Genomic DNA, 23,953 nt, shown 5'->3' with positions numbered 1-23,953 from the left:
GAGGGGTGGCTGAGAGGACTGACCTTGCAACTGAGGGAGTTTTCTTTTTCCTTCTTTTGCTGAGAGCACTTTGTTTTTTCACATGGTGATTTTCAGTCTTAGGCTGCTGCAGCAGATTTGTCAGATAAGCACAGAGACCAAATGACCCTCTGAGATTCTGTGGGTTTAGGCTCCTTCAGAAGTTTGGGGATGTAACTGAAGGTGAAGCAAATGAAACTGGAAGTCAGCTTCATACACAGTGCTTTGTTCCTTGCAGAAAACTGTTTTGTAAATTTAAGTGAGATTTTTCTAGGTGCTTACAGATTGTACATATCACAGTCTGCTACACACGTGAATGAAAACATATTTCCACTTGAATAAAATATAAAATTTAGAGGATATATTTTTCTTATAGAATCTCATTTTTTCATTTTACTTTGAGATATAGCTGAAAATCTGTTATTATGGTATATGAGCCTAACATTTGTGAGCACTGTGCTTTTGGGATGGTTAAAATTTTTTCATTGCCTCTAAAATAGTTATCCTTATTGAGTGGTACTGCATTTTGTTACTTATCAGCTAGAGGGCATTTTGTGTGTGTCTATACACAAATATATGTGAGCATGATGTGATAAGCACACCTATCTTCTGTGTTTTCTTCTTTCAAGTACTTACTGATCTCCTCTTAATATTAACTGAGCTTTATCTTGTCAGATTTGCCAGATTGCTTTATCATAAGGGCTTTTGTAGAATTAATATTTCTGTCATACCTGACTTTCTCAGTTACTCACATCTGCTTACCTTTTACATGTCAGTTAGACCTTTATGTGACTTATTTTTCAAGAAATACTGGCACAGTGTATAATTTATCACTGGTAGTGACAAGTTAGATAGAAAAATCTTCCTGATTTACCCCCAACAAGCAGGGGGGAGGTGCCAGCTCTTCTGCTCTCTCCTTTCAGCACTGTGGGTTGGAAATTAAGTTAGATGCTTTTTCACTGTCTATTTAAGCTCACAAAAGTGGTACATCTTTTTGGAAAGGTGTTTCCAAGTAAGCAAATGTGAAGAGTATTTTACATTTTTTCTGTGTTTGTACTGTCTGGTAACTGCTGGGTTGTGGGGTTTTTTGTTGCTTTTCTAGTAATGAAATTACTAGAATTAAAAGTTTAGGCTTTCCAGCTCCTGAGCAAGACAAAGCATCATAATTTGCACATCTTGTGAAAACTGGTTTAGGAAAATGTTCTGGTGAAAGGCTGTAGTGTGATGTGTAGCTTAACATTTCCTTGAAGTGTATCTTTAGTTACTGTGGGTTTCTGTTGCAATGGAAATTCACCATTGACCAAAAGCATTATCAATAAGTGAGTCTGTTTCTAATTAGGATGTTCTGTCTGCAGAGCCTTTCCCTCAATCTCAGTTCAGGCCCAGGTGAGGGAAAACAACTGAGTCCTAGTCCTTGATTAAACTTCTACAGGCAGGATAAATTCAGGGTAGCAGAGGGAGCCACCAGCAGCAAGTTTGGTAAATTTAATAAAAACATCTTTTTAAGACTGTTGTCCATCACTGCAACAAACTTAAACTACACCAGGGGCATGTATTCAGCCCTCAGAATATATGTATTGCCTTTGTTCTACCAGGCAATCTTTATTAAAAGTGAATAACTGCTGGTGAATGTTCTCTCACAGGTTTAAGGGGTTTCTGTCTGGACAGATTGTTGTGGTGTGTTTGTAGTTTTGGTGATGGCTCAGAGAATGGGTTTCACACAAAAACATGAAGATTGCTCTGTGTTCTGAGTGTTCTGGTTTTGTTAAATCCTTTAGTGAATAGGAGAAAAACTTGATTTAAAACCACAGAAAAACCTTCTCCCTTAAGATATCCCTTCTTCTAGTAAATCTCTCAGATAAGTGTTCCTGTGGAATATTTTTGAATTGATTTTCTGTTAGATTGTCTGTTTAACTCTTTTACACCATTTGTCCAAATTAGTTAATTCAACTGCTCTACTTCCAAGTTAGCTTTGTAATGTTAGGAGATTTATCTTGAAGCAAATTTTTTCCCTCAGCTTTTAAAACACCTCTATGAATAAAACACACAGAAGAAATCTTGCTATTAATTGCAGGAAATGGAACATTGATACCAAATAGTACATGAGGTATTGGGACCCTGGAGGAACTCATGAATAAAATTATCTTTGAATTTCCCTCAAAGAGATGAATTCTTTATTAATGCTGAATTGGTCAAAGTAATGGAATCCTAAAAATTTTAATGTAGTTCACTTTTGTGTAGATTTGTATGTATCACTTATTTCCACAGCTGATTCATTCTGAGTAGCTGTCCTCTGAGATTGTCAATGAACCACAGAAGTGGATAGTTGTGCTGATGTTATATTATTGTAACCCATCTATTTTAATGGTTAGTCATTGGAAAAAAATATTTTCTTTTGTTGCAAACTTCATGTCCAGCTGTATTTTGGTGCTAAGAGAATTAAAAAAATTTCTTGAAGTTCTAAAATGAAATGTTCTGTATGCAAGCTCTCCAGTCTGGATCAGTATGGGTTATAGCTGTAGATACATAAAATAAAATACATATGTATGGCTGTATGTAAGTAGGTTTGTCACCCATTTTTTTTTGTTGTACAGGAATGTTCTATTTAGTTTAAATGCAGTCACCAAGGAAACACTTTACAGGTGAAATATTCTACAGCTTTAATATTCTGAACTGGTTTCATTCAGGGAGAAAAAAGAAGTTTCCTTTGTTTGCTGTTATGAGAAACAAACTTGAAAACTTTTGTCTTGTTTTCCAGAATAAATTTTACATAGAAACCAAGCTAAACAGAGACTTAAAAGATGACCTTATAAAGCTGTTTACGGAACATGTTGCAGAAAAGCACATTTACAACCTAATGCGTAAGTACAGCTGCTGAATTTGTCTTAAAATGGAAAGAGGCTTCAGATACTGTGGAGATCCACAGCAAAAGATATCAATGCTTTCAGGTGCTGTGGAGATCCCCAACAAAAAGGGATAAAATGCTAAATATTAGTAAACTTCAATACTTTGAGGTATGAGGAAATGTGACACACCTCAGCTTACTTATTTCAAAAATCTGATTTTGTATGGAGTAATGTTTTGCTTGAGATGCGGGAGATCCAATATTTATTTTCCCTTGTGACATGTGATTATGGCAAAACGAGTGTTTTATTGTTCTGTTGTTTATGCTGCTACTTTTCAACTTCATTATCAAAATACTGACATGTCATTAAGAAGGTGGTGTGATCTGTGCTCCCTCTGTGGTTATTGCCACGGTGTGCTGGAGTGCTGCTGTGGGTGGGAGCTGCAGAATGCTGCCAGCAGTGTCCCTTGGGTTAATGGGTTAATGCAAATGGAACGTGCTGCCAGTGACAGCCACGGGAGCACTGCAGGGGAAGTGTGACTCCTGTGGTGAGCCACAGAGTTTGTGTGAAAGCTGGCACCCCTGGGAGGGTTTGTGTGGGCACAGGGAGCTGCTGCTGGCCTGCCTGGCCCTCAGAAGGGCAGCTGGCAAGCACAGAGCAGTGGCAGTGCAGTTCACTGCTCCTTTTGGCTTTGCTTGGGCAGCAATGCCCTGCTCTTTCCAGGCAAGGGCTGGGGAAAGGAGCTTGGCTGTTGTTTCAGGCTCACTGAGAGGAGAATTCCTGGCTGAGGGATGGGTGCTCAGGGAGCCTGGCACCCTACAGGGATGGGAGATATCAGCTCTGATGAATTCTTGCCATCTGGAAAACTGACAATGGGAGCAGATCACATCACCTTAAAAATAGCAGAACAATGAGAAATGCCCAGCCATGGGCCTGATGTTTTATTTTGTGCTAAAGAGAATTACTGGTATGAAACCTGGTAAGATGATTGCTGCAACAAGGTCATGGAAAATTGAGCTGATAATTGCCTTAAAACGTTGGCATTTTTCAGGCTAAGAATTTTTTTTCCAGTGGCAAGGTAAAGGTGTAACAGTGGATAAACCTCTGACAAAGATGATGTCAGATGTGTTGTTGCTAAGTAATTAACTTTCTGCAGTGATAATAGCAGAATCAAATAGAAATTGCAGATGAACTGTTGAAAGGAAAAGACCTGTGGTGTTTTGTGTGTGTGGAATCAGAAATACTTTTCTCCAGCTCTGTTAAATGCAGAAGTAAAATAAAAAAAAAAAAAAAAGAAAAATAAAGGTAAGCTGTTTGTGTTGCTGTATATGAAGTCTCTTGTTTAATGGGCAAGAGGTTCATTTCCTTGGGTTCAATTCAGTCTGACCATCAGTTTATTAAAGCTAAGTTATTTGGGTTTTATCTCCCTCCTAAGTAAGATGATAAATACTGACAGGCATGAACTCCTAGCTGTGATCTGATTTAATTAAATCTTGGATAAGAGGATCTATAAATTGAGTTAAAGTATGCCTCAATAAAATTTTAAATTTGCTAACAGGTTCTTGGCAAATAATTGAAGATACATGGCAGATGATGTAGTACTGCAGATGTGCTGAAAAACTTCTAGTATTGTATTTTTTTCTGCCTTTCTCAGCTGTTTTTTCTAGCTTCCTGAAATTCAAACCAAAATAGATGAATAGTATCTTGCTCTTTGGAAATGTAAGGGCTCTATGAAAATAGAATGCAAGTCAGTGTTTGTTACTTTGCTTCTCAATGTCAGTGTGTGGTGCTCTTTGCTGATATTTGATACAGATTTGGTTCAGCAAAAAAATGTTTCTCTATTGTGAGGGGAAAAAAGTACAAATGTGGAAGGGAATACTTTGGAAATTAAAGTAAAGGAAATTGTGATTGGTATGGAGAAATAGAATCCTGGGGCTGTTTTGTAAAGAGATGCTGCAACTGCAGCTTCAGTGATAGGAAGCATGCCTTCCCTCTGCTTGAAAGTAAAATCAAATTACAAAATTGGTTTAATCCGTTTGTGATCTAGACTTGGAGGGTCAGAGTAACATCTGCTGTCTCTCCTGAAATTTGTTGCTATGTTTGTACAAAGTGGGTTTTGTTTATAGTACCTTGTCATTCTCTCAGAGCCTGGAAGCTGACATTTCTATTTGAAGCTGTGTTCAGGAAGGACTGTAAGTACATTTCAGGTTCATTTGATTTTTGACAAAAATCCTGCTCTACTCCAGAAAGAGAGTGGGGAGAAGGCAGAAGAGCAGTGCAGGCCCAGTCTCTTCCTTGGCATTGGATCTCACTCAGATTCCCCCAGGCTGTCCCCTCATTCCTGCTCTGCCTGCTGGGAGGCAGGAAGGTGCAAGATCAATGCCTGTCCCTGTGCTGGGAGCACTTCTCTGAGCACTTGGTTGCAAAAATTAGAGTGATCAAGGTGTGGGAATATTCCCTAAGTGAACATTACTTTGGCAAATTTTTCCTGTACCACTTTGGTTCCATTTGGGGTTTGATAGATGATTTTTTTTAAAGCACTTGACTATCTGGAGGACTTCTCATTAGTTAAAGTAAATACATAATAAAACCCCACCATACACAGATCCATGAACACAGCTGTTTGTGAAACACTTTTACACTCACACATTTATCAAGTCAGTGCTCTTCAAATTAAAGTGGGCACATTTGAACTAAGTGAATATAACCTGATTGTTTTCTTCACAAAGCCAAAGCTGGCTCTTGCTGATAAGACTGCTGCATTCAATGGCTTGGGAGAAGTTGCTGTGTGCAGAAATGCTTAACTGAATGTAACAAGCAAAGATACAGCATCTTATTTACAGGCAGCTTCAGAAATGAGTGTGGGAGGGGGAGAAGGTGCAGATAATATCCCCATGACACCAGGGAAAGTGGTGGTGGAGAATGTAGTTTTTGTTCCTGCTACAGTCCTGCATGAGGTGACTTGTAAGCAGAAAAACTCAGAAATAGGTTTATTTTCTCCTTATGCAGCCACTGTCTCTTCTGATAGTGCTGCAATGTAATGTCTGTGCTCTGGAAACATCCTGCCTGTTTATTCTTGTGTAGAAAAATGGCAATTACTATGTGAAAGTGGATAGCAACTCCTGAAACTCTCTGCTGCTGGTACTTGCAGTAGGCAAAATTCAATGGCAGAGTATTTGTTAGCAACTGCAATTCTCCTTTTGGATATTGGCAGCTTAGTGCCCAAACCAAGCTTGCTTTTGAATCTAACAAAAGAGGAAAAGCCAATAAGAGCATGGTGTTGTGTCTCCTTGGTGGAGAGATCACTTGGGTTTAAATGACAAGAGTTTGCAAGCATTCCTGTTCTCTTCCTGAAAGCTGAGGAAAGGAAGGTGAATGCTAGACTGTAATCCTGCTCTGGGAGGTCGATGACGTTCCCATACTAAAAAAAGGCAACAGAAAGTTAAGCTGGTCATAGAGGTGAAAGCTGTTTTAGAGGACAGTCTTCCTCTCCTTCCTTCTCCTGATTCCTTGCTGTAGTGCTTCAGCCATTGATATCTGTGTGTGTTTCTTGCCTTACATGTTCCTGTTTTGAGTTCAGTAAATATTTTTAATCTTGAAAGAGCAATGTGCTGGTACAGATCATTCAGTACAAGTTGGTTCTTCCCAAAAAAACCATCTGCCTGCACTTTTGTACAGTAGTTATTCAGCTGGGAAGACAGGTGAATTTTATCTGAGGGAAAATATCTTTGTGCAGCCCTTCTGATTTTGTTCTTGTTGCCTGGGGTAATTACAGAATTAGCCACTGAAGCACACAGAGTGGTTACTGTGTGTGGATTCTAAAGGTGTGTGGGCAGTTGCAGAATGTAAGTCTTTATGTCAGTGCCTGTGTGAGTTCAGAGCTGAAACCCAGTGTAAAAATACATCACATATGTTTGTTAAAGTAGAATTTTGTCTTATTGTCTCCAAGAAAAAGTTCTTTGAAAAAAGTCAGGAGGAGGGAGAGCACTCACAGCCCTCTTCATTATGTTTTCAGTTTCTCATTAGTTACAGAGGAAGTCTTTTCTCTGAAGATTTTACATATGACAGCTTTGTTTCTTTCTAGTTAGGTCACTTGGAGTCAGATGAGAGGAAGAGATCTTGTTGTTACATTTTCTTAATTTTTTTTTTGTTGGAGGTGTAGTAAAGTTCAATAAAAGGGCTGTTTATGTTGGAAAAGCTTTTATAAAGAAAAAAGCAGGAAAGATATTTCCAATGCATTCCTACTTTCTACAAAGTACCAGAAAAGTTAAGTCAAACATTAACAGCTATTTAACAATGAAATTATTCAGCTTTTTGATTCAGCAGGTAGAAATGCAATGCAGAATTATAGAGAATGGATCTATTTATATCTGCTAGAAGCTGATGAATGCAGCAGGGAGGATGCTGTTGCTGTGCATGCCTCAGGAGGGGTGTTTGTTGCTCTGTGGGCACCCAGCCCTGTGTGTTTAGCAGCTGTGTTTTGCTGTGCTGACCTCCCCGAGCCTGTTGATGTCAGTGCAGCAAAGGATCCTCCTCATCTCTTCAGCTCTGTGCTGCTTTGACAGAATGCCTTTCATTAATAAGTGCCATGTCCAGCTTTTGTTTGTGAACACAGAGCTCTGTTTGAGAGGAGCAGTGCAAAAGGCTGAGGGAAGGATTGTGATTGATGCCAAGTTCATGGCCTGACTCTACAGCTACAACAGAGACCCCAGGGTTTGTTTTGATGTGTGCTTTTATTCACTCCCCTTGCCTCACCCTTTGGCACAGATAGACAAGAAAATGATGGATTGAATTGACATTCACCCTGTTTGAGGTGGCATTTCTTCCCTCTCCCTCAATTTTGTCACCTGTCTCAAACAATCTGCGCATGAGAAGCAACCTGTTACTGCCTTGATGCACAAACTGCAGAGAAATGCCTGACAAAGGGAATTAACACTCTCATGGTGTCTCAGCTGCTTGCATTGCCCCCAGCCTTTCTGCATGCTGCTGACATTGACAAAGTTGTTCTTTGTGCTTCTCATTTCCTTGTCACATTTAATGACTGTTTCAGAAGGAAAATGATCTTGTTCTTGAATGTCTGTCCTGAGCTGCGTTTGACAGCAGTGCCTGGAGCATCATTATAGGTTTGGTGCAGCAGAACCACGAGCTTTTATCTGAAAGGTTTGGGCTCTGTAGGAAGAGCTGGGGTTTCATTGCCTGGTTTAGGCTCTGTCTGCATCAATAAGTGGGGTGGTGTAAGGGGAGCAGATATGCAATGCCTCCCTGTTGGTGTTGAGAACCCAGTGCTGACCTCTCCCTGCTTTTTTGAGAGTTTTATTTCCTCCTTGTTCATGTCTGCTCCTTTGGACAGAGTGCCAGGGAGTAGCAGTTTGAGCACATCTGGTTGAATCTTGCCCAAAAGGAATTAAAGTAATATGCTCCAAGACAGCTCTGTCATACCAACCAAGGAGCAGCAGTGTGGGGATGATCAGTGAATTTGCTTCAAAATCACATTTCTAATCTGAACTAAAGCTTTAATGTAGAACCTGCCCTCAGGAGTTTGAAATCATTATTCTTTTTGGTTTGGGATTCAGAGTGACCACTGTGATGACAGAAGCAATGTGTTTTAAAAATGTCTTTTTTGATAACTGAGGCCCTTTCCTTCTTCAATATATTAGATGTTAGCCTCTAGACACTGCTTTGCTTTGTCCTTAAACTCTGAAAAGTTAGTATGAGAAGAAAATCTGCACAACTCTACTCTGCCATGCTCATAAACTGTATTTCTTGCTTTTAAGTTTAAGACTGAGACACAAAAAAGGGAGATTTCTTTGAAAAAGAAATAGTAACAAAGGCAGAATGACTGGCCTGTGGAGTAGCTTTGTCCTTAGAATTAGCATGTGTCATGGTAGGTTAAAATGAAATCAGGTTTCTTCCTCAGGACCTTAAAAATGGAGAAAGATGTGGAAGACTAGGAGAAAATACCAGTTAATACCAGTGGGTTGTGCCAGACTAGACCAGGGTGATTTCTGTTAGAATTCCTCTGAAACTAAAAGCTAATGTACTCCTTTCCTCAGCTATGAAGGTGTTGAGGTTCCATCTTCTGACAGTGATTGATTTGGGGGCAAGAGGGTTCTGTAGCATAAAAAGTCCTTTTTTGAGATGCAGGGAAGGGATGCAATTATTCTGAAGTTCTTCATTACAAATAATTATAAAAAAACTTATACGTGTACAGGATTGTGAATTTCAGTATTTAATTTCTACCTTATTTTATGTTGGCAAATAGTTTAATCGCTTCAAGTTTCCAATTCTAACCTTCAATGTTCTCCTTCCTTCTTTTCTTCCAAATATTGATAGACCCAGATAAGGGATAGTGAAAATCAGCTGCAGTATTGTTCCACTTCTTTTCCAGCCATGGGGAGTGTGCTGGGATGCTGCTGCTGCAGGAAACTCTTTCAAAACTTCTGTCACATGAATGTCACCCTTTTCTTAGACCTCAGCAGGCACCTTTACACTCTGCAGGAATAACTAAGAGAGCTTTTGTAGCTGTTGATGTTTTATCCCCTCTGTGCTCTGTAGATCTGATGGAATAATCAATATTTACATGCTCAGCACTTCAAGGGGCCCATCACTAATATTGAAGTCACAGCTGTAATTTGGCAGCTAAGGACTAAGGAATTGTGTTTAACAATACCGGAAGCAGTCTGGGTTGTTACCAAGTATTGTAGAACACATTCAAATTCTTTAAATAACAATCTACATGCAAATTTTGTCTGTGAACTAAACCTTCCATGAAAGAAGTCTAGGCCATTTTAAAAACTTGCAGCTGCATTTCTTATTTTCCTTGTTTCATGTTGATTGAGTTGCAGCACCTCAAATTAAGTTGGAAAATACAGTCTCAGGTAATGACCACCATGGTTAATCCAGCTCCTTGGCAAAAAAATAGGAATAATATTCCAATTTCAGTAAGACCTCATAAAATTATTAATGTGAAAATACCACCCTATTTTCCAATTACACAAGTCGAAAAGCATATATCATATATATATCTTACATTTATAGCTTTGTTTTTCATATTTATTCCTTTTACATCACTGAATATTTTCCATGTGATTAAGATTCGAAATTTTTATTTTGTAGCATTTTTACTATGTACTTAATAAAGCTTTTGGTCTGTGTAATGAATATTTTTAAGGTAAGCTGTGGCTTTATTCAATGCCTAGTGGAAAATGCATAGTAATAATTTTTTTTATGGTTTTTTTTTCTGATCTACATTTACTTCATTACAAACTTACAATGTATTTAAGTTGGTAAAAATTTATTTTTAGTTCTGTTTAAAGGAAGATAAAACCCCTGGATCATGAGGAGTTTGATATAACTGCAAATATGAGGGTTAAGCCAAAGAGAAAGTCAGCTTTCATTCAAAAGGCTTTTGAAGTTCTAGATCAGTAATTAACATGGAGGAACTGAAGAAGTGAAAAGGTAATATAGGATCAAGTTGCATCAGAGAATTTAATAATAAAATAGGCAGCAGATAAAAACAAACAAACAAAAAACAAACACAAAAACCTGACCAAACTGCAGAAAACCACAGCCCAAAATGGCAACAACAAAACCTATCAGCTGCATTTTGGCTGCCAGCTGTGGCAGTTCTCTCCCTGTTTAATTGCTGTTGGCATTGGGGTTAAATCCAGTGCTTTGCATAGACTGGGATAGAGGAGCATCTTCTGGGTGAATGGGATTTTATCACAGTGAAGTGGAAGTGTTTATGTGGTCAGATGGACCCTGAATTATTTGGCTGAGGGAAAGGTAATTTATTCTACTACAGGTTTGACTCCATGGGACCTGCAGATCTTCCCAAGAAGGCAGAAATGCACTGCACTTTTGTAAGGGCTCAATTCCCTGAAGTACTGAAGTTGTCACTCTGCCCAACAATACAGACATTGCATCCATAGTGGAATTAAGTCCTGAAAAGCTCAGTTTGTGCAGCAGGACAAAGATCTCCTGCATCTGTTTGTGTTAAGCAATGGGTTCTGCTGCAGTTGGAGACTGGAGAGCACAGCTGACTAATGCCTTGGTGTGGAAGCTGCTGGGGTTGCTTTTAGTGGGAATATGGTTTCTAAGTTTTTAGATTGCATGGTTGAGTAGTTACAACTTTGAACATATCTGCCTAAGTCACACCTAGGTATGATTTGTTAAAAGAGCTTACTTAGAAATTCTGTTAGATTACCACAGAGGGAGGAAAAAAGCCCTTGTTGCAGAAGTTTCACTGTTCTGCCAGAAAAGTTACATCTTCAGCAAGTAAAATAAATCTATTTTCAAGAGAATGTTGAAGGATAAAAAATGCTTTTAAGAACAGCTAAACCCGAGTTTCTGAAAGTCAGTCATGAGTTATGAACAAGTGAATTTCAGCTTGTTGAGATATCATCTGCAACTCCTGGAATTCCTGGGCTGCTGGATCTGGCCCCAAGTGCCTCACTGTAATTAGGAGTGGATTAAATGTTCATCAAGGGCTGTGGTTCTCCAGTGCTGCTGTGCACCATTGGGGTCACTTGGTTACTGCAGAGTACCTGAAGTGTTGCAGGTTCCCACCTCACTTACTCCAATACTGTTCATTCACTGTTTCTTAAGAACCTTGAGGTCATTTGGGGCATTGTGTTCAAGAACATTTCAAAATACATTATATCTTTCTACATTAATACTTTTCATCATGGGAACCCACACTTCTCTTCTTTGATTCTGCCAGGAGTTATTTTCCAGACTCTTTCCAGGTTAATTAACTTGTTTGCTTGTCAGTCTGCAGAATGTGGTGATAATTTGTGAGCACTGTGGAGGTGGTCAGATGGTATCAGGGTGCCATTACCACCCTCATTCAGCTGAGGTTCAGCTTTATTTTGCCTCTCCCTCCTCTGTCTTTGTAAATGCTGCAGGTGCAGTTCAGGGAGTGGGTACAAGGAGTCTGTGCAATTTCTGTGTAGACTCTGACTAATTATTCTAATAAAGCAAGAGTCAAAGCCCTAGTATTTGTTAGTGTTTTGTAAAATTGTAAAATAACAACAGAGGTAATTTCAGTGTGTCTGGCAGAGCTGTTTCTGTTCCTTGAGTGAGCTTCTCAAGAAGTAATACAGGATTGAATGAATGTCTAAGTTTGTTTCATTGCAAAACTGAAGAGGAATTCATGTGCAAAGAAGTTTTACATCTTTGCATATTAGTTTACAACTTTGTCTTTAAATTTACTTTGAGATCTTTTGCTTCTGTCCAGAGAGGAGTCTTGTTTGCTCTTATGGAAATCATTCTGAAAACACAAATCCTACAGCAGTGCCATTCATTTTTTGAGGCTTGATATTCAGCTTTTGGACAAGCTGGTTCATACTGTATTAGTTAGTTCATACTGCTTATTGAACTGGATATTCTTTAATTTTCTTTATTGAGAATCAGGAAATACATGCCATTACTTTGTTATCTTGTTGAACTTAATACTATCATGGTTGTATTTATTGACTGTAAATCAGGAGTGAGTGATTTAAATCTGCATTGTAGCAGGTGATGTGTGCATTTGCAGAAAGCAAGATAAGAAATGTTAATTTCTGAAGCTGCAGTAATGAAGATTTTTTGTTTTAATCAATTTGTTTTGCATAATTTAATGTCTGCATATGAAGAACAAATTCACAGTTCTTTGGATATTCTGCAAATCTATTGGTGATGCTTAGGCTGAAGTGGCCACAGTCTAATTAAAGATAGAAATATTTGTTTATGCACACACATTGTTTGGATTGTGCATTACTTTCACATAAAGCACTATGCCCATTTTAATTCTGTGATTTCCAGCTTTCTTGGCTGCCAGGAGGTTGTTTGACAAACCTTTAGGAAAGGGGCTGTAAATATGTCATTACAGAACAAATCACAGGCTCTCATACCCTCAAGGCTTCTGCTGAAATGAGCAAGAACTTTTAAGATGTCTCTTTGTAAAACAAATTCATCCATAATAATTAAATATAACAACATTGATTACTTGAAGGTTAAAAAAAGTACTTTGGTTTCATTTCCCTATGACATGAGCCACTTAAATAGTTTCAGAAAGAGAAGGAAAAACATCCTACTGAAGATTTTTCTTTCTATTTAAGTGTATTTAGTGGCAGATGCTGAAGCCAGAACTGGAGATGCTCTGAAGCTTACAAAGCAGAGCTTCTCCAATGGAGGCCCAAGAGACATGTCCCTTGGGTAGAATTGTAAGAGTCATTTCTCCTGCTGGGGTGGGCACAGAAAGGTGCTCACCTGCTTGGCAGAGAAATAAAAATCAAGATGTAGCAGTTGGTTTACCCTTTCTTAATTTCTTTCTTTTGCGTGTGTGTGTTTCTGTAATTCAGATTACAAAGCTCATGTAAGTACAAATAAGGATAAAAACCTGCACATCACAACATAAACAGTGAATGTGCTATTGGCAGGTTTTCCCTCAAGAGGAAGGTGCAGTTATTAACTTGTGTATAAAAGAACAACTTTTCTTCTTGGATGTTTAAAATTTTTGTACTACAGGTGCATAGACTTTCCATCTTAGTTTTGTGTGCAGGATTCTAAATGTTGTAAAGATTTGTGGATCTACAGGTGTTTGACACAATTGGTATGAGTTTGCTTCAGTTCTGTGTTGTTTTTGCTGAACCTCTGCTAATTCTAATGAAAAAAGAAGTTATAACACATTTTCACTATACATAATTTGAGCAGGATATTTCTGTCTAGAGGTGATGTTTTATTACTCTTGAAAATAAATTGAAATCAGATATTTGTCTGTTTTCTTTGTGAGGGTGTTAGGTGCCAAAAAAAAGCACAATTACTATATTTTTTTGATTAAAAGAATCTGTGTGTAAGAGCCTGTATTTCTTGGTTGGACAAGCTGATGATTGTGTTAATTTTGTTTCAGCTTTACTTTTGGAAGCTCAGTCAACACCGTTTCAGATAACTCCCTCAACCATGGCAAACATTGTGAAAGGCCTGTATACACTACGACCAGGTAAAAAGGAAAAATGTTTGTGCTGATCTCATCCTGTGCTTGTCATTTGTTTGCCAAAATGTGTCTGCTCTCTAGCAAATGCACAGTTAACAATCAGTCTGTTGTGTTTTGTGCATCATAATGCTCATTCCACCCTGGAACCCTCTTGTTGCCTGTCTGTCACCTGGGCAAGGTACTGTGTGAATACCAAATACTTAAAAATAACAACCCAGCCCTCTGTTCTGTAGACAAAGGGAAGATCCATTCCTTTTCTGCAGAAATAAGGAAAGAAGGATGTTAATGGGTCAATCATGGTATTTAAACGGGGAAAGTTGTATTGAGAGTCACTCTTCAAACAGCCAGATCCTTGGCATGAGGTGAATGATTGACTGTTTCCCTTATGAAGCCGTTGTTCTTTTGGTATTATTTCATGGAAGAGCTTAATTTAACTTGTGAATACATTGTGGCATCTTATGCTATAACAATTATATTAAAAGGAAAATGGTGTTGCAGACTTTAATCAATTTTGTACAAGAATCTTCCAAGTTTTGGAGAACTGAGGAGAGCCTTACCCTGTATTTGAGAAGTTATTAGAATCAGGAAGTGTTCACAATATCCATAAATAAATGGTACCTGTTTCCCTTCCTTTTACAGTACTGACAGTTTCTTACTGTGGCATGCCTGAGAGGATTGTGTCTATTTTTGCAGTCCCCATTTATGGAAATAGAAATGAGAATGGAAATCCCTTAAAAAAAGCTTTAGTGCAATATTTACCATGTGTACAAACCAGGAATGTAGTGGGCTCTACATGTACAAAATGCACTTTCTGTAAACAAAGATTATTTTTACATCAGCAAAATGAACATACTGCTATCAATTTTATGGCAATGCTAATTTCAGTTTTAGAAAATGTTCAGGACCAAAGATAGGAAGGATGGATACATAAGTATAAAAGTATTGCTCTTTTGAAAACAATTCAGGGTGGTTGTTCTTTGACCACACTTCACATTATAGGTGATGGACTGGTGATTTCACAGTTCTCCATTTCAGATGATCCCTGTCTTGCTGTCCACAGCACAGCAGGCACTGCTTTGGGTTGGTACCTTGGGCCTAACCAGATTTGGAGTAGTTGAAGAGCCCAGGATAGACTTCTTGGTGTAAAAGGCTGTTCTTTGGTGATCCTAGTTCTTGGGGATGAATTCTGAATCAGTCAGAGCAGGGGTCCCTCTGAGGCAGTGTTGCTTATTTTTCCTGTTGCTCCATTGGTGTCTGGTGGGACTGGAGAGCAGGTAATGGGGCCAGGGAAGGTGCTGTGGGATTGGAGCAGCCTGGGGGTGTCTGAGTGCCCTGCATGGCAGCCAGGGCCTTCTCTTCTCACTCTCTTCCTTTGTTTCCTCCTCAGCTTGAAAGTTCCTAACAGCTGTCACACTTCCAAACTCTCTTTTAATCGCAGCTCAGTACTGAGTCCTTTTTAAAGGACTTACTGACTCAGTACTCTGTCCTTTTTAAAGTCTCTATCACTGCTCTGGATGAGGGGATCAAGTGCTCCCTCACTTGGTTTGCAGGACTGTGGGTATTGTATAAAAACCTGTTATGTTCCTCAGTGAATTTAAAAATACACTTTTTTCTAAGTAAAAATCAAATTTCAGGTAACTTATACAGCCTGTGGAAAATCTGGCTGCAAAAATAGTTAAGGGCTGTTTATTTTTCTCAGAACTTGGTATATAGTTGCTGTAAACCCAATTCTCATCCCTTGCTTAGTCTTAAAGCCTTGAAGCAACTTCAAGGTAAATTGTCTTGCTCCTGTAAAACAGTGTTCAGGGTAGTGAAATTAAATCACATTTCTGTCCTGAAGCTGAACTAGTACAGGTTAGACTTATATTATCAACATTAAAAAAGTGTTTGTCTAAGCTTTGGAAGATCAGTGAGAGAAATGCCTGAATTCCTTTGAACTGGACATGGAGGAGTAGGGCTGTGTGATGATACTGCTGTGATTTTTAGAAGTAAGGCTCAGGAGAGAGAAGGGTACATTGTGGAGATAGATTTCCTGGAGTACAGTGTTACAATCATTATCTAATTATCCAAGTGAGTTTGCTGATCATCACTTGCCTGTCCTTAAGAGTGTCCAGGGACTCAGCAGGTCCTGTGAGATGCAGCAAGAACTGAATTTCAGTTTGATGATGAGGTTGAGAAAAACAGTCATTCTATCTACACATAAACATCCGATTTCAACAGTCTCATTATTTGTTCTGCTTTAAGGCATGGTTTCTGTGGATTTGGGGGATTTTTCTTTTTCCTTTTTTTTTTTAAATTCAAGATCCTAATATCTATTCAAAATAAAGTTATATTTGTCAAACAGTAAAAATGTCACAAAATATCTCTTCCATGTATTTTGTTATTGCTTTCTCTCTTCTTACAGAATGGGTACAGATGGCACCAGCTTTATTTTCTAAATTCATCCCAAATATTCTACCCCCTGCTGTGGAATCTGAGCTTCAGGAATATGCTGCTCAAGACCAGAAACTTCAAAGAGAGCTTATTCAGAATGGATTTACTAGGTAATAATTATTAATCTTTAGTAGTGATTGTGCAATGCAGTGCTGAAATGATAACAATGGATACACCTAAAAACACTGACAAAATAATTTGAGAGTTAATGGAGAACTTTCACAATTCAGTATCTGAAATATGGCCTTATTTTCAATGTCTTTTGAGCATTAACAGCCCTAGAGATGGTACCTAAAAAGTAGATAATTGTAAAGCTTGACATTTTTTGATCAGGTTGCTTGCAGTTCATGCATCTCTGGGTTTTGGTTGTGCTTCTGCTGCACGATCATGGTTCTGTTCAACTTCAACCTTTACTTTGGCTGTTTATTTTCTATGAGCTCTCTTTTATTCATGGTGCTTCTGGAAATGTCAGTTTTCTCCTTACTCCACTTTCAGAGTTATTTATACAGGCAAGGTGTTTATTTTAAATAGACATTTCCCATCTGAGTATTGAATCAGGGAGGGGAAAAAGGGGGAGGAACAAACAGTAAAAAACACAGCAGAAATGTTCAAATGTAAATTATTCCCTCTGGGCAGTGCCTGTTGCTCTGTGCTCTTCTATTTTTCTGCCCAGACAATGGCACAGCACTTTTCACCATTTTTGCAGTACTCTCAGAATATAAGATCAGGCTGGGGAAGCCTCATGCTCTACCCCCAAGAGGTTCATTTCTTCATAAAGAGAAAACATCTTCATTTTCCCTTGTTACCTGAGCAATGCTGAGAGTCTGGCCCTGTAGTTTGAGCATCCCCTAGATGTGGGTATGTTTAGTACTGGGTGTATTTCTTGAATTCATACCCCAAGGTTTTCCTCAAAGGTCATCTCTCTCTTCACAGCTTGGTAAATTATTGAGCTGCAGAGCTGTACCATTGACCCAAATGCAAATGATGTGGTGCAGACTCTTTCCTTATAAAGGCTGGCTGTTGAGAAAAAGAATGTTTTGAGGGATAAGCATCATAATAAAAGCATCAGACTCTGGGCTGAGAAAAGCAGTGCATTTGGCCCAAGAAATAGAAGTGTGAGACTCTGTAACTGAGTAGGCATGTAATGCTGACAAAAGAATGTAATGTACAGAACAAAACAGAAAAGGGAACAATTTGGTGTTGTCAGACTTTCAGTCTTACTAATTCTGTAGGTGGCTGATAATAGTTCTGCTTACAAGTGCATTTCACCAGTTTCACATTGCTTAGAGAGCTAAATGTGACATTTCAATACTAACAGTCTATATCCACAAAAACAACTGGTTTTCTGAAATACATTTTGCCTTGCAATGATCTGTGTCCCTTACTGCCCTTCCCAGCCTTTCCCACAATCTCTCATCCTTCCAGAACCAGCCAAAGAACTTGACAGCCAAGTCTTTCATTTCCAGGTAACAAAAGAAAAATATTTTTCAAACCAGTTGTTTTTGTGAATATAGACTGTTAGTACTCGAAATGTCACGTTTAGTTCTCTAAGCAGTGTGAAACTGGTGAAATGCACTTGTAAGCAGAACTATTATCAGCCACCTACAGAATTAGTAAGATTGAAAGCAGTAACCATGAGGAACACAACACAGTGAGGTGTATTCAGCAGCAGTAATTGCACATCAGCTTCTAGTTGAAGAACAACAGCCTATCAACACCATTAAGTGCTGAAATCTTCTGCTTAAAGAGCAAGTGTTGTCAGCTCAGACTTGCTTAGAATCTGTAAGATTCAGGAGCATTTTTTTAGACTGACAGATGCAGAGTTTTTTCACATAGTTCTATAAAGTTTGGTTGAGGAGTTCAAAGTGAGGAAAACAGTTTTATGCATGTTTTAAGTTCCAACTGTATATGAACATTTTCTCCTCATTTTCATTTTGTAAAAAATTATCCTATGAGATCAAGCCTACTGTCTGTAGCAAAAGCATGAGCTGATTAAATCTATGAAATACAGCTTATACTTTCAGCAAATTGAGTAGTAGTAGTAGTATTACTGTGTTTGCATTTTTTTCCTAAATCTCTAAAAGCTGCTGATTGTGCTAAGGTGTTTCACTGTTGTTTTGAAGATCACAGGATGTTTGGGGTTGATAGGGACCTTTGAAGGTCCAAAGGATGAGGGAGATCTTTAACTAAAGTTATCCTGAAAACATCTTTCTTTGCCTTCTCCCACAGAGGTGATCAGTCACGCAAGAGAGCTGGAGAAGAGTTAACTTACAGTAAGTACAGATCCAGCCCTGCCCTCACAGCTTGGCCAGACAGCTCCTGGTGGAATTCTGGGTTCTCAGGGTGGGGAGAGGTGTCAGAGGTTGCATCTTCCCATGGAACAGCTGTCTGCAATGTAACCCTTCCCATGCCAAGAAATAATAGAAACTGCTTGGATGTGGAGCCGTGGGAGAATGGAATCTGTTCTGGTACTGTTGTTAACTTCTGCTCATTTTATGGCCCTCTTACCACCAAGTTTCCTCATGTGCTTTCAGCTGAGTATGTTCACTTCATTCCCTGCCATAAAATGTCACTGGTTTATGATGAACTCCTAGGGCAGGCTGAAATGACTGAGTGGACATTTCTGTGTGAATGTTTTGCAGGCACTGCTGTGTTTTGAGGGATGTGATGTGGAAGTTTAACATGAGAGAATTTCTTAACTTCTTCTGTAATTTCAGATGGCTCATCAGCTTGTGCAAGCTCCAGGGGATACAGATAGTGAATATACTGGATCAGCTTCTATTCCTAGCCAGAACAGACACTGGAGGAGCACAGGTGATATCTGGAGCCTCCTTTGTGGCAACTGCTGATACTCAAGCTCTGACACAAACCATGCCTCAAAGAAGAGTTTTGGACTTTCTTCTTTATATATTAAAATGTCAGTTGCTGCTACAGTTGGAATGACTTTGAAAGACAAATTCCTTGGTCTGGTCTATCAACAAGCTCTTCTTCTGTGACCTTTGTGAGGAATGCACCTTGAAAAACAATCCTTTCAAAGTGGGAATGGGCAGCCAAAATCAGCAGCTTCCAAAAGCATTAGAACGGAAGAATCCTTTTTGCACTCTTTTCTTAATATTAAGGACATTCTTAAAACTAGTTAACATGTCAGTGTATTAGATTTTAAACTTCAAGTTATTTTCTGGAGCTTCTACTTAAATAATAAGAATAAAGTTTCATTATTTTGCAGTATTTGTTTGTTAGTTTAAAACCTGTCACCTTTCAAGAGTTGGTCCCATATAAATGTATCTTCTGTCAGGGAGTTTTGAATTCCAGATTTTGCTTTTATCTCTTTTTTTGTTACTTGGTGTTTTGAAATCTGTTTTCCTATCTGTGTTTGTACTCTGTGCCTTCAGCTTGTGCACTTTGCGACTTTATAGACCATATTTTGTTACTGCAAAATGTGTTCTTGAGGAAAAACTTGATGTGAACAAACATGCTGCAAAGTTGCACTTTTCTCTTGCATTAATAGGAAGTGAAAATAAGGAGGAAGGAAGAAAAGTTGAACCCATCACCATCACTAATAGTGACTTGGAAGATTGTCCCCAGTTATTTTTCATGTGTATTAAGTGTTTAATGCAGGGACCAACTCTTGTAGAATCTCCCTCACTGATATTTCATTGGCCTCAGGAGTTGGACTGGATGATCCTTATCCCTTCCAACTCAGACTATTCTGTGATTCTGTGATTCCATAATTGCAATAGATGAAGATGAGAATTCCAGACTGAACAAAATACCAGGATGTGGTTTGTTTTGTGCTCTGTAAGAACATTGTGGGCAAAACTCTCCAGTCTGGTGGCTCTGCAAAGTGCATCTCCATCGGCACAAGATTTGCACTGGGCTGAGCAACGGTACCTGTCCAACATCACTGTGTGGCTCCTGTGCCATTTCTCCTGCTGGGGGGATGTGATGGAGCTGGGACAGTGGGTGTAGTCAGAATCAGGGATTTCAGGAGTGATGTCAAGTGTACATGTGCCCATCTGCCTCCTGCCTCCAGTTTTGTGTCCTGGAGATCCAGCTGAGCCCATCTCCAGGGCATCTGGGCCTGGGGGCTAAGTCTGCTCATTGTCATGTGGGTTTTAATCAGCAGTGTGGCTAATGCAGCTCGTTCATGAGGGGAGAAACATACTTGAAAAAGCAGTTTGATTACAGGGTTTGGGGTTTTTTTTCATTACTATGGATTTATTTTTTATCACCTTTAGTTATGAAGAGAAATAAGTTGGTAATATAAAAAAAAATCTTTCTGAATGAAATAAAAGTTTGTTCAGTTTTGTCTGGCACAACTCTTATGCCTGTTTTAAAAAACAAGACAAAAATGCCAACACAACTCCTTTCATGCTTGTATGGGTTCATTACAAAATGCAAGAAAAAAAGAAAAAAAATAGATGCGGCAGGGACAAAGTTTCTTATTGTTTTGTATCCAGGCTTTATGTTAGAGGATTTAATTCCATCAGTGTCTCACCAGCCACTTTGGAAATGTGATTTGTGATGGTGGGTGGGGAGGAAGAATGAGTTTGCCGCTGCTGGGATTGAGAGATTCAAATATGATTTTCCTATATTTTTCTTTGCATATTTGCCAAGCCTGTTTAATTTTGAGGAAGTGTTTCTTTTCAAGTAGGACCTAAATGCTTCAGTGTTTTGTGTTCAGTGTAGAGCAATGCCAGCAATCTGAACTCATCCCCAGTGGTGTAAACCAAGCCTCTCTGAGAGGGATTTTCAGGTGTTGGTAGTGTCTGCTTCAACTTTGCTACCAGCTGCTTGAGTTGGAGCAGAATTAGATAAAATCAGGGGGTTTGAAAATTTTGTTGAAGTGTGCTGTGAAGAAGTTAATGAAGGCTGATAAGGAACAAAAATAATTTGCCATCTTCCAGGTTTTTAAAGTCTTGGCTTTAAACAAAAATAAAACCTCTGATAGTGTCCTTAGCTTTAAAAATCACTGTCTGCTGAAATGGCAATATTCTTGAGTTAAGAATAGATGCATTAACCTAATTTGGTTAAATTTGTTTACAACTTCATTACCATCCTGGTTCACACAGTACAGTAACCAAGCTCTGCCATCTCTGTCAAGTGGCCACAGTTTTTCTCTGGTCTTAAGTGGTTTTACTGCATCAGGTTTGTAAATAACATGTAGTGCTTTTGCTTCAAGTCTGAGGCAAGGGTTTAACATTCCTTTTCCATTGCATTATGTTTGGGACAAACTCCTAGAGTGACAATTCCATCAAAAGGTAAAGCATTCCTGTCAGTGTGGTCCTCTGTGTGTGCACTGAGTAGGGCTTGGATGATTCTAGTCCTCTTTAGCATTGTCACCACTGCCCCCATGCCTGAGGAATCTGTTTGTTAAGCACTGTATTATGTTGTAAATTTGGCATTACAATTCATGTATGTTTTGGCATTATTTACATAATGCTGAAACGTTGTTTATCTGTTGAAGACATTACCATTGTGACTGAGCATGGAACAGAATACAGGATACTATACTAAATTATTTTGTTTCTCTGTAAACTTGCATTTTACTTACAGTCAATCTAACACAGCCAACTTGAGCATTGGTACTGTAAAACCAGAATTACCAATAGCATGATTCTAACTTCAGTATTTAATTTAACCAAATAACTTGTGGTGAATCTGTTGCATCTGTAGCTTACTCTGTTAAGCAGTGAAGTTGGTTATACAATGGGTGTCCTCTTTATGTTGCACTGGTTCTATAGCCAAGCTTGCTACATTAAAATATTTTTAGATTAATTTCATTTCTTTATTTGAGAAGTTGAAATATTTGAATTCAGCATGCTGACTAATGGTTGGCAGTTATTGATACATGGTTAAGATGGTCTTTGGTACAAATGATGGGGTTGGGGGTCTAACCAAGTTAAGTACCCAACTCTTCTTCAGCTGCATCTCCTTCCTGCAGTTGTTGGGGAAGTGTTTACAGATTAATGCATTGAAGTTTTTGACTCCTGTCATTTGATGGAAATGTGACCAGCCAAACCCATCCCTTTTAATTTGTCCCTGACATGATTATTCACTTTCTAAAAATTACAAAAACCAAACAAAACCCCCAAGAACTACAAAGGGCATGTTTTGAGTGACTGAAAAATGTTTCTCATGTACACTGTGACAACCCTAGTGAAAGGAATATTCTGTAGAACTATGGAATAAAAAACAACCACTTGAATTTGACTCCTGTCATCAACCCAACTCCAGCAGAGAGAAAACAAAGAATTTTGGGTTTGTTTTGTTTTTCATTTTTGTGTGATGCCTTGACATGCACAAGGTGCCCAGAGGGCACTTAGTGCAGCTCACGGTGTGGGCCTTTAGGGTCAGTTGACAGCAACCATCCTGGATTTCTTCTGGGATAAACAAGGATATTTTTGGTAGCTTACAAACTTCAGGTATGGGTAATCAGGGCAGGCATGAACCAGGTGTGGATTTATTCTGGCAGGTGTCATTCCAGTAGTTACAAGCCATGGGAATTTACTTGGTAAATTTAGCACAAGTCAGTGTGATAATGGCCCAACAAGATACTTTAAAAGAAAAACGCTGGAGAATCTAAATTTAACCCTTGTAGCGCTGAAATAGAGTGGCTTCAAATGGGGCCCAGAGTCACCTGTGGGAAGTTGTCCCCTGTCCATCAGGAAGGACAGAAAATCAGCATTTACTGTATGAGCAAAACAGGGCAAACTTGCTGATTTGGCCTCAGCTGGAAACTCCTTGATGGGAGTGCTGTGTGCTTTGCTAGAGAGAGTGAGGGAAAGGATTAAACCAATGTATCTTGATCTAACAGGAACGACTTGTTAAGGGGATTCCAAAATTCCATAGGCAATGAATACTCAGAAATCCCTTCTGGCTGTCTCTGGAATGCTCCAGATACACTTGGTCAATGTTCATCTTTCTGAGCTCCTGCTATCTGACCTAATTAGCACAGAACAGGAATGTTGACTTGCCTAATGATGGCAACAGAGTGGATTTAGTAATGGCGCTTATTGCCTCATTAGTATTGTTTTTCAATTAGTGTTCCTTATGAGGAGCTGTTCCAGTTTCAGTGATGACCTGGGCCTATGTTATAGAGCAGTGGATAATGTATTTGTTATTACTCATGGTTTGCACCACTGGCCATTTATCAGTGAGCTGGTTGGTTTTGTAGAGAGATCAGTTCACTAATTAATATCTCAGGGTGGTTGGGAGGTGCTGCCCTGTGCATGAGGTGCATTGCCAGGATGAGAACTCCTGTTCCATTATGGGATGGGTCTGAAGGCTCTGCTGAGGTGGTCCCTGGGGTGAGAGTCACACTTCTGTCCTGTGGAAACATCCAGTGACCATGGAGTGAGTTGCACTGCCAGCAAACACCCCAAATGCCTCTACACAGCCACCATGGGAGAGCTCATGGACTGTAAGCTCACCTCTTAGCTCTGCAGCTGCCTGTTCCTGTGGCAGGAGTGCCTGAGCAGTGACATTCAGGGCTTGAAATCTAAGAATTACTCCTGGCTCAAACTCCCGGTGTGGTCAAGGTGAAAAAAAAAAAAAGACTTCTCCAGCAGGTACCACCCATCAGTAAATGGATGTGCTCCCTGATTTCTAGTTTGAGGTCTCAGTTACTGACCATGGGCTGCTGGTACTTGAACCCACCTCGTGGAAAGAGCTGGAAGCA

General features: G+C 39.1%; 1 protein-coding gene across 2 annotated transcripts in view; it reads left to right on the top strand.

Moving 5' to 3' along the window:
• The window catches only part of CACUL1 (CDK2 associated cullin domain 1), a 40,051-nt gene extending 20,886 nt beyond the window's left edge, over positions 1 to 19,165 (top strand). For both annotated transcript variants that reach the window (XM_074545304.1, XM_005489873.3), the window contains 5 exons: positions 2,777 to 2,879; positions 13,756 to 13,845; positions 16,244 to 16,382; positions 18,502 to 18,545; positions 18,990 to 19,165. In XM_074545304.1, coding sequence (XP_074401405.1) covers positions 2,777 to 2,879; positions 13,756 to 13,845; positions 16,244 to 16,382; positions 18,502 to 18,545; positions 18,990 to 19,030 — 417 coding nt within the window. In that variant the 3' untranslated portion in view covers positions 19,031 to 19,165. The remainder of the gene's footprint in view (positions 1 to 2,776; positions 2,880 to 13,755; positions 13,846 to 16,243; positions 16,383 to 18,501; positions 18,546 to 18,989) is intronic.
• Positions 19,166 to 23,953: the final 4,788 nt, after the last annotated feature.

The sequence above is a fragment of the Zonotrichia albicollis genome, chromosome 7 (genome assembly GCF_047830755.1).
Source record: "Zonotrichia albicollis isolate bZonAlb1 chromosome 7, bZonAlb1.hap1, whole genome shotgun sequence".
NCBI classification, from domain to species: Eukaryota; Metazoa; Chordata; class Aves; order Passeriformes; family Passerellidae; genus Zonotrichia; species Zonotrichia albicollis.
This window is presented reverse-complemented; position numbering and strand designations above follow the sequence as displayed.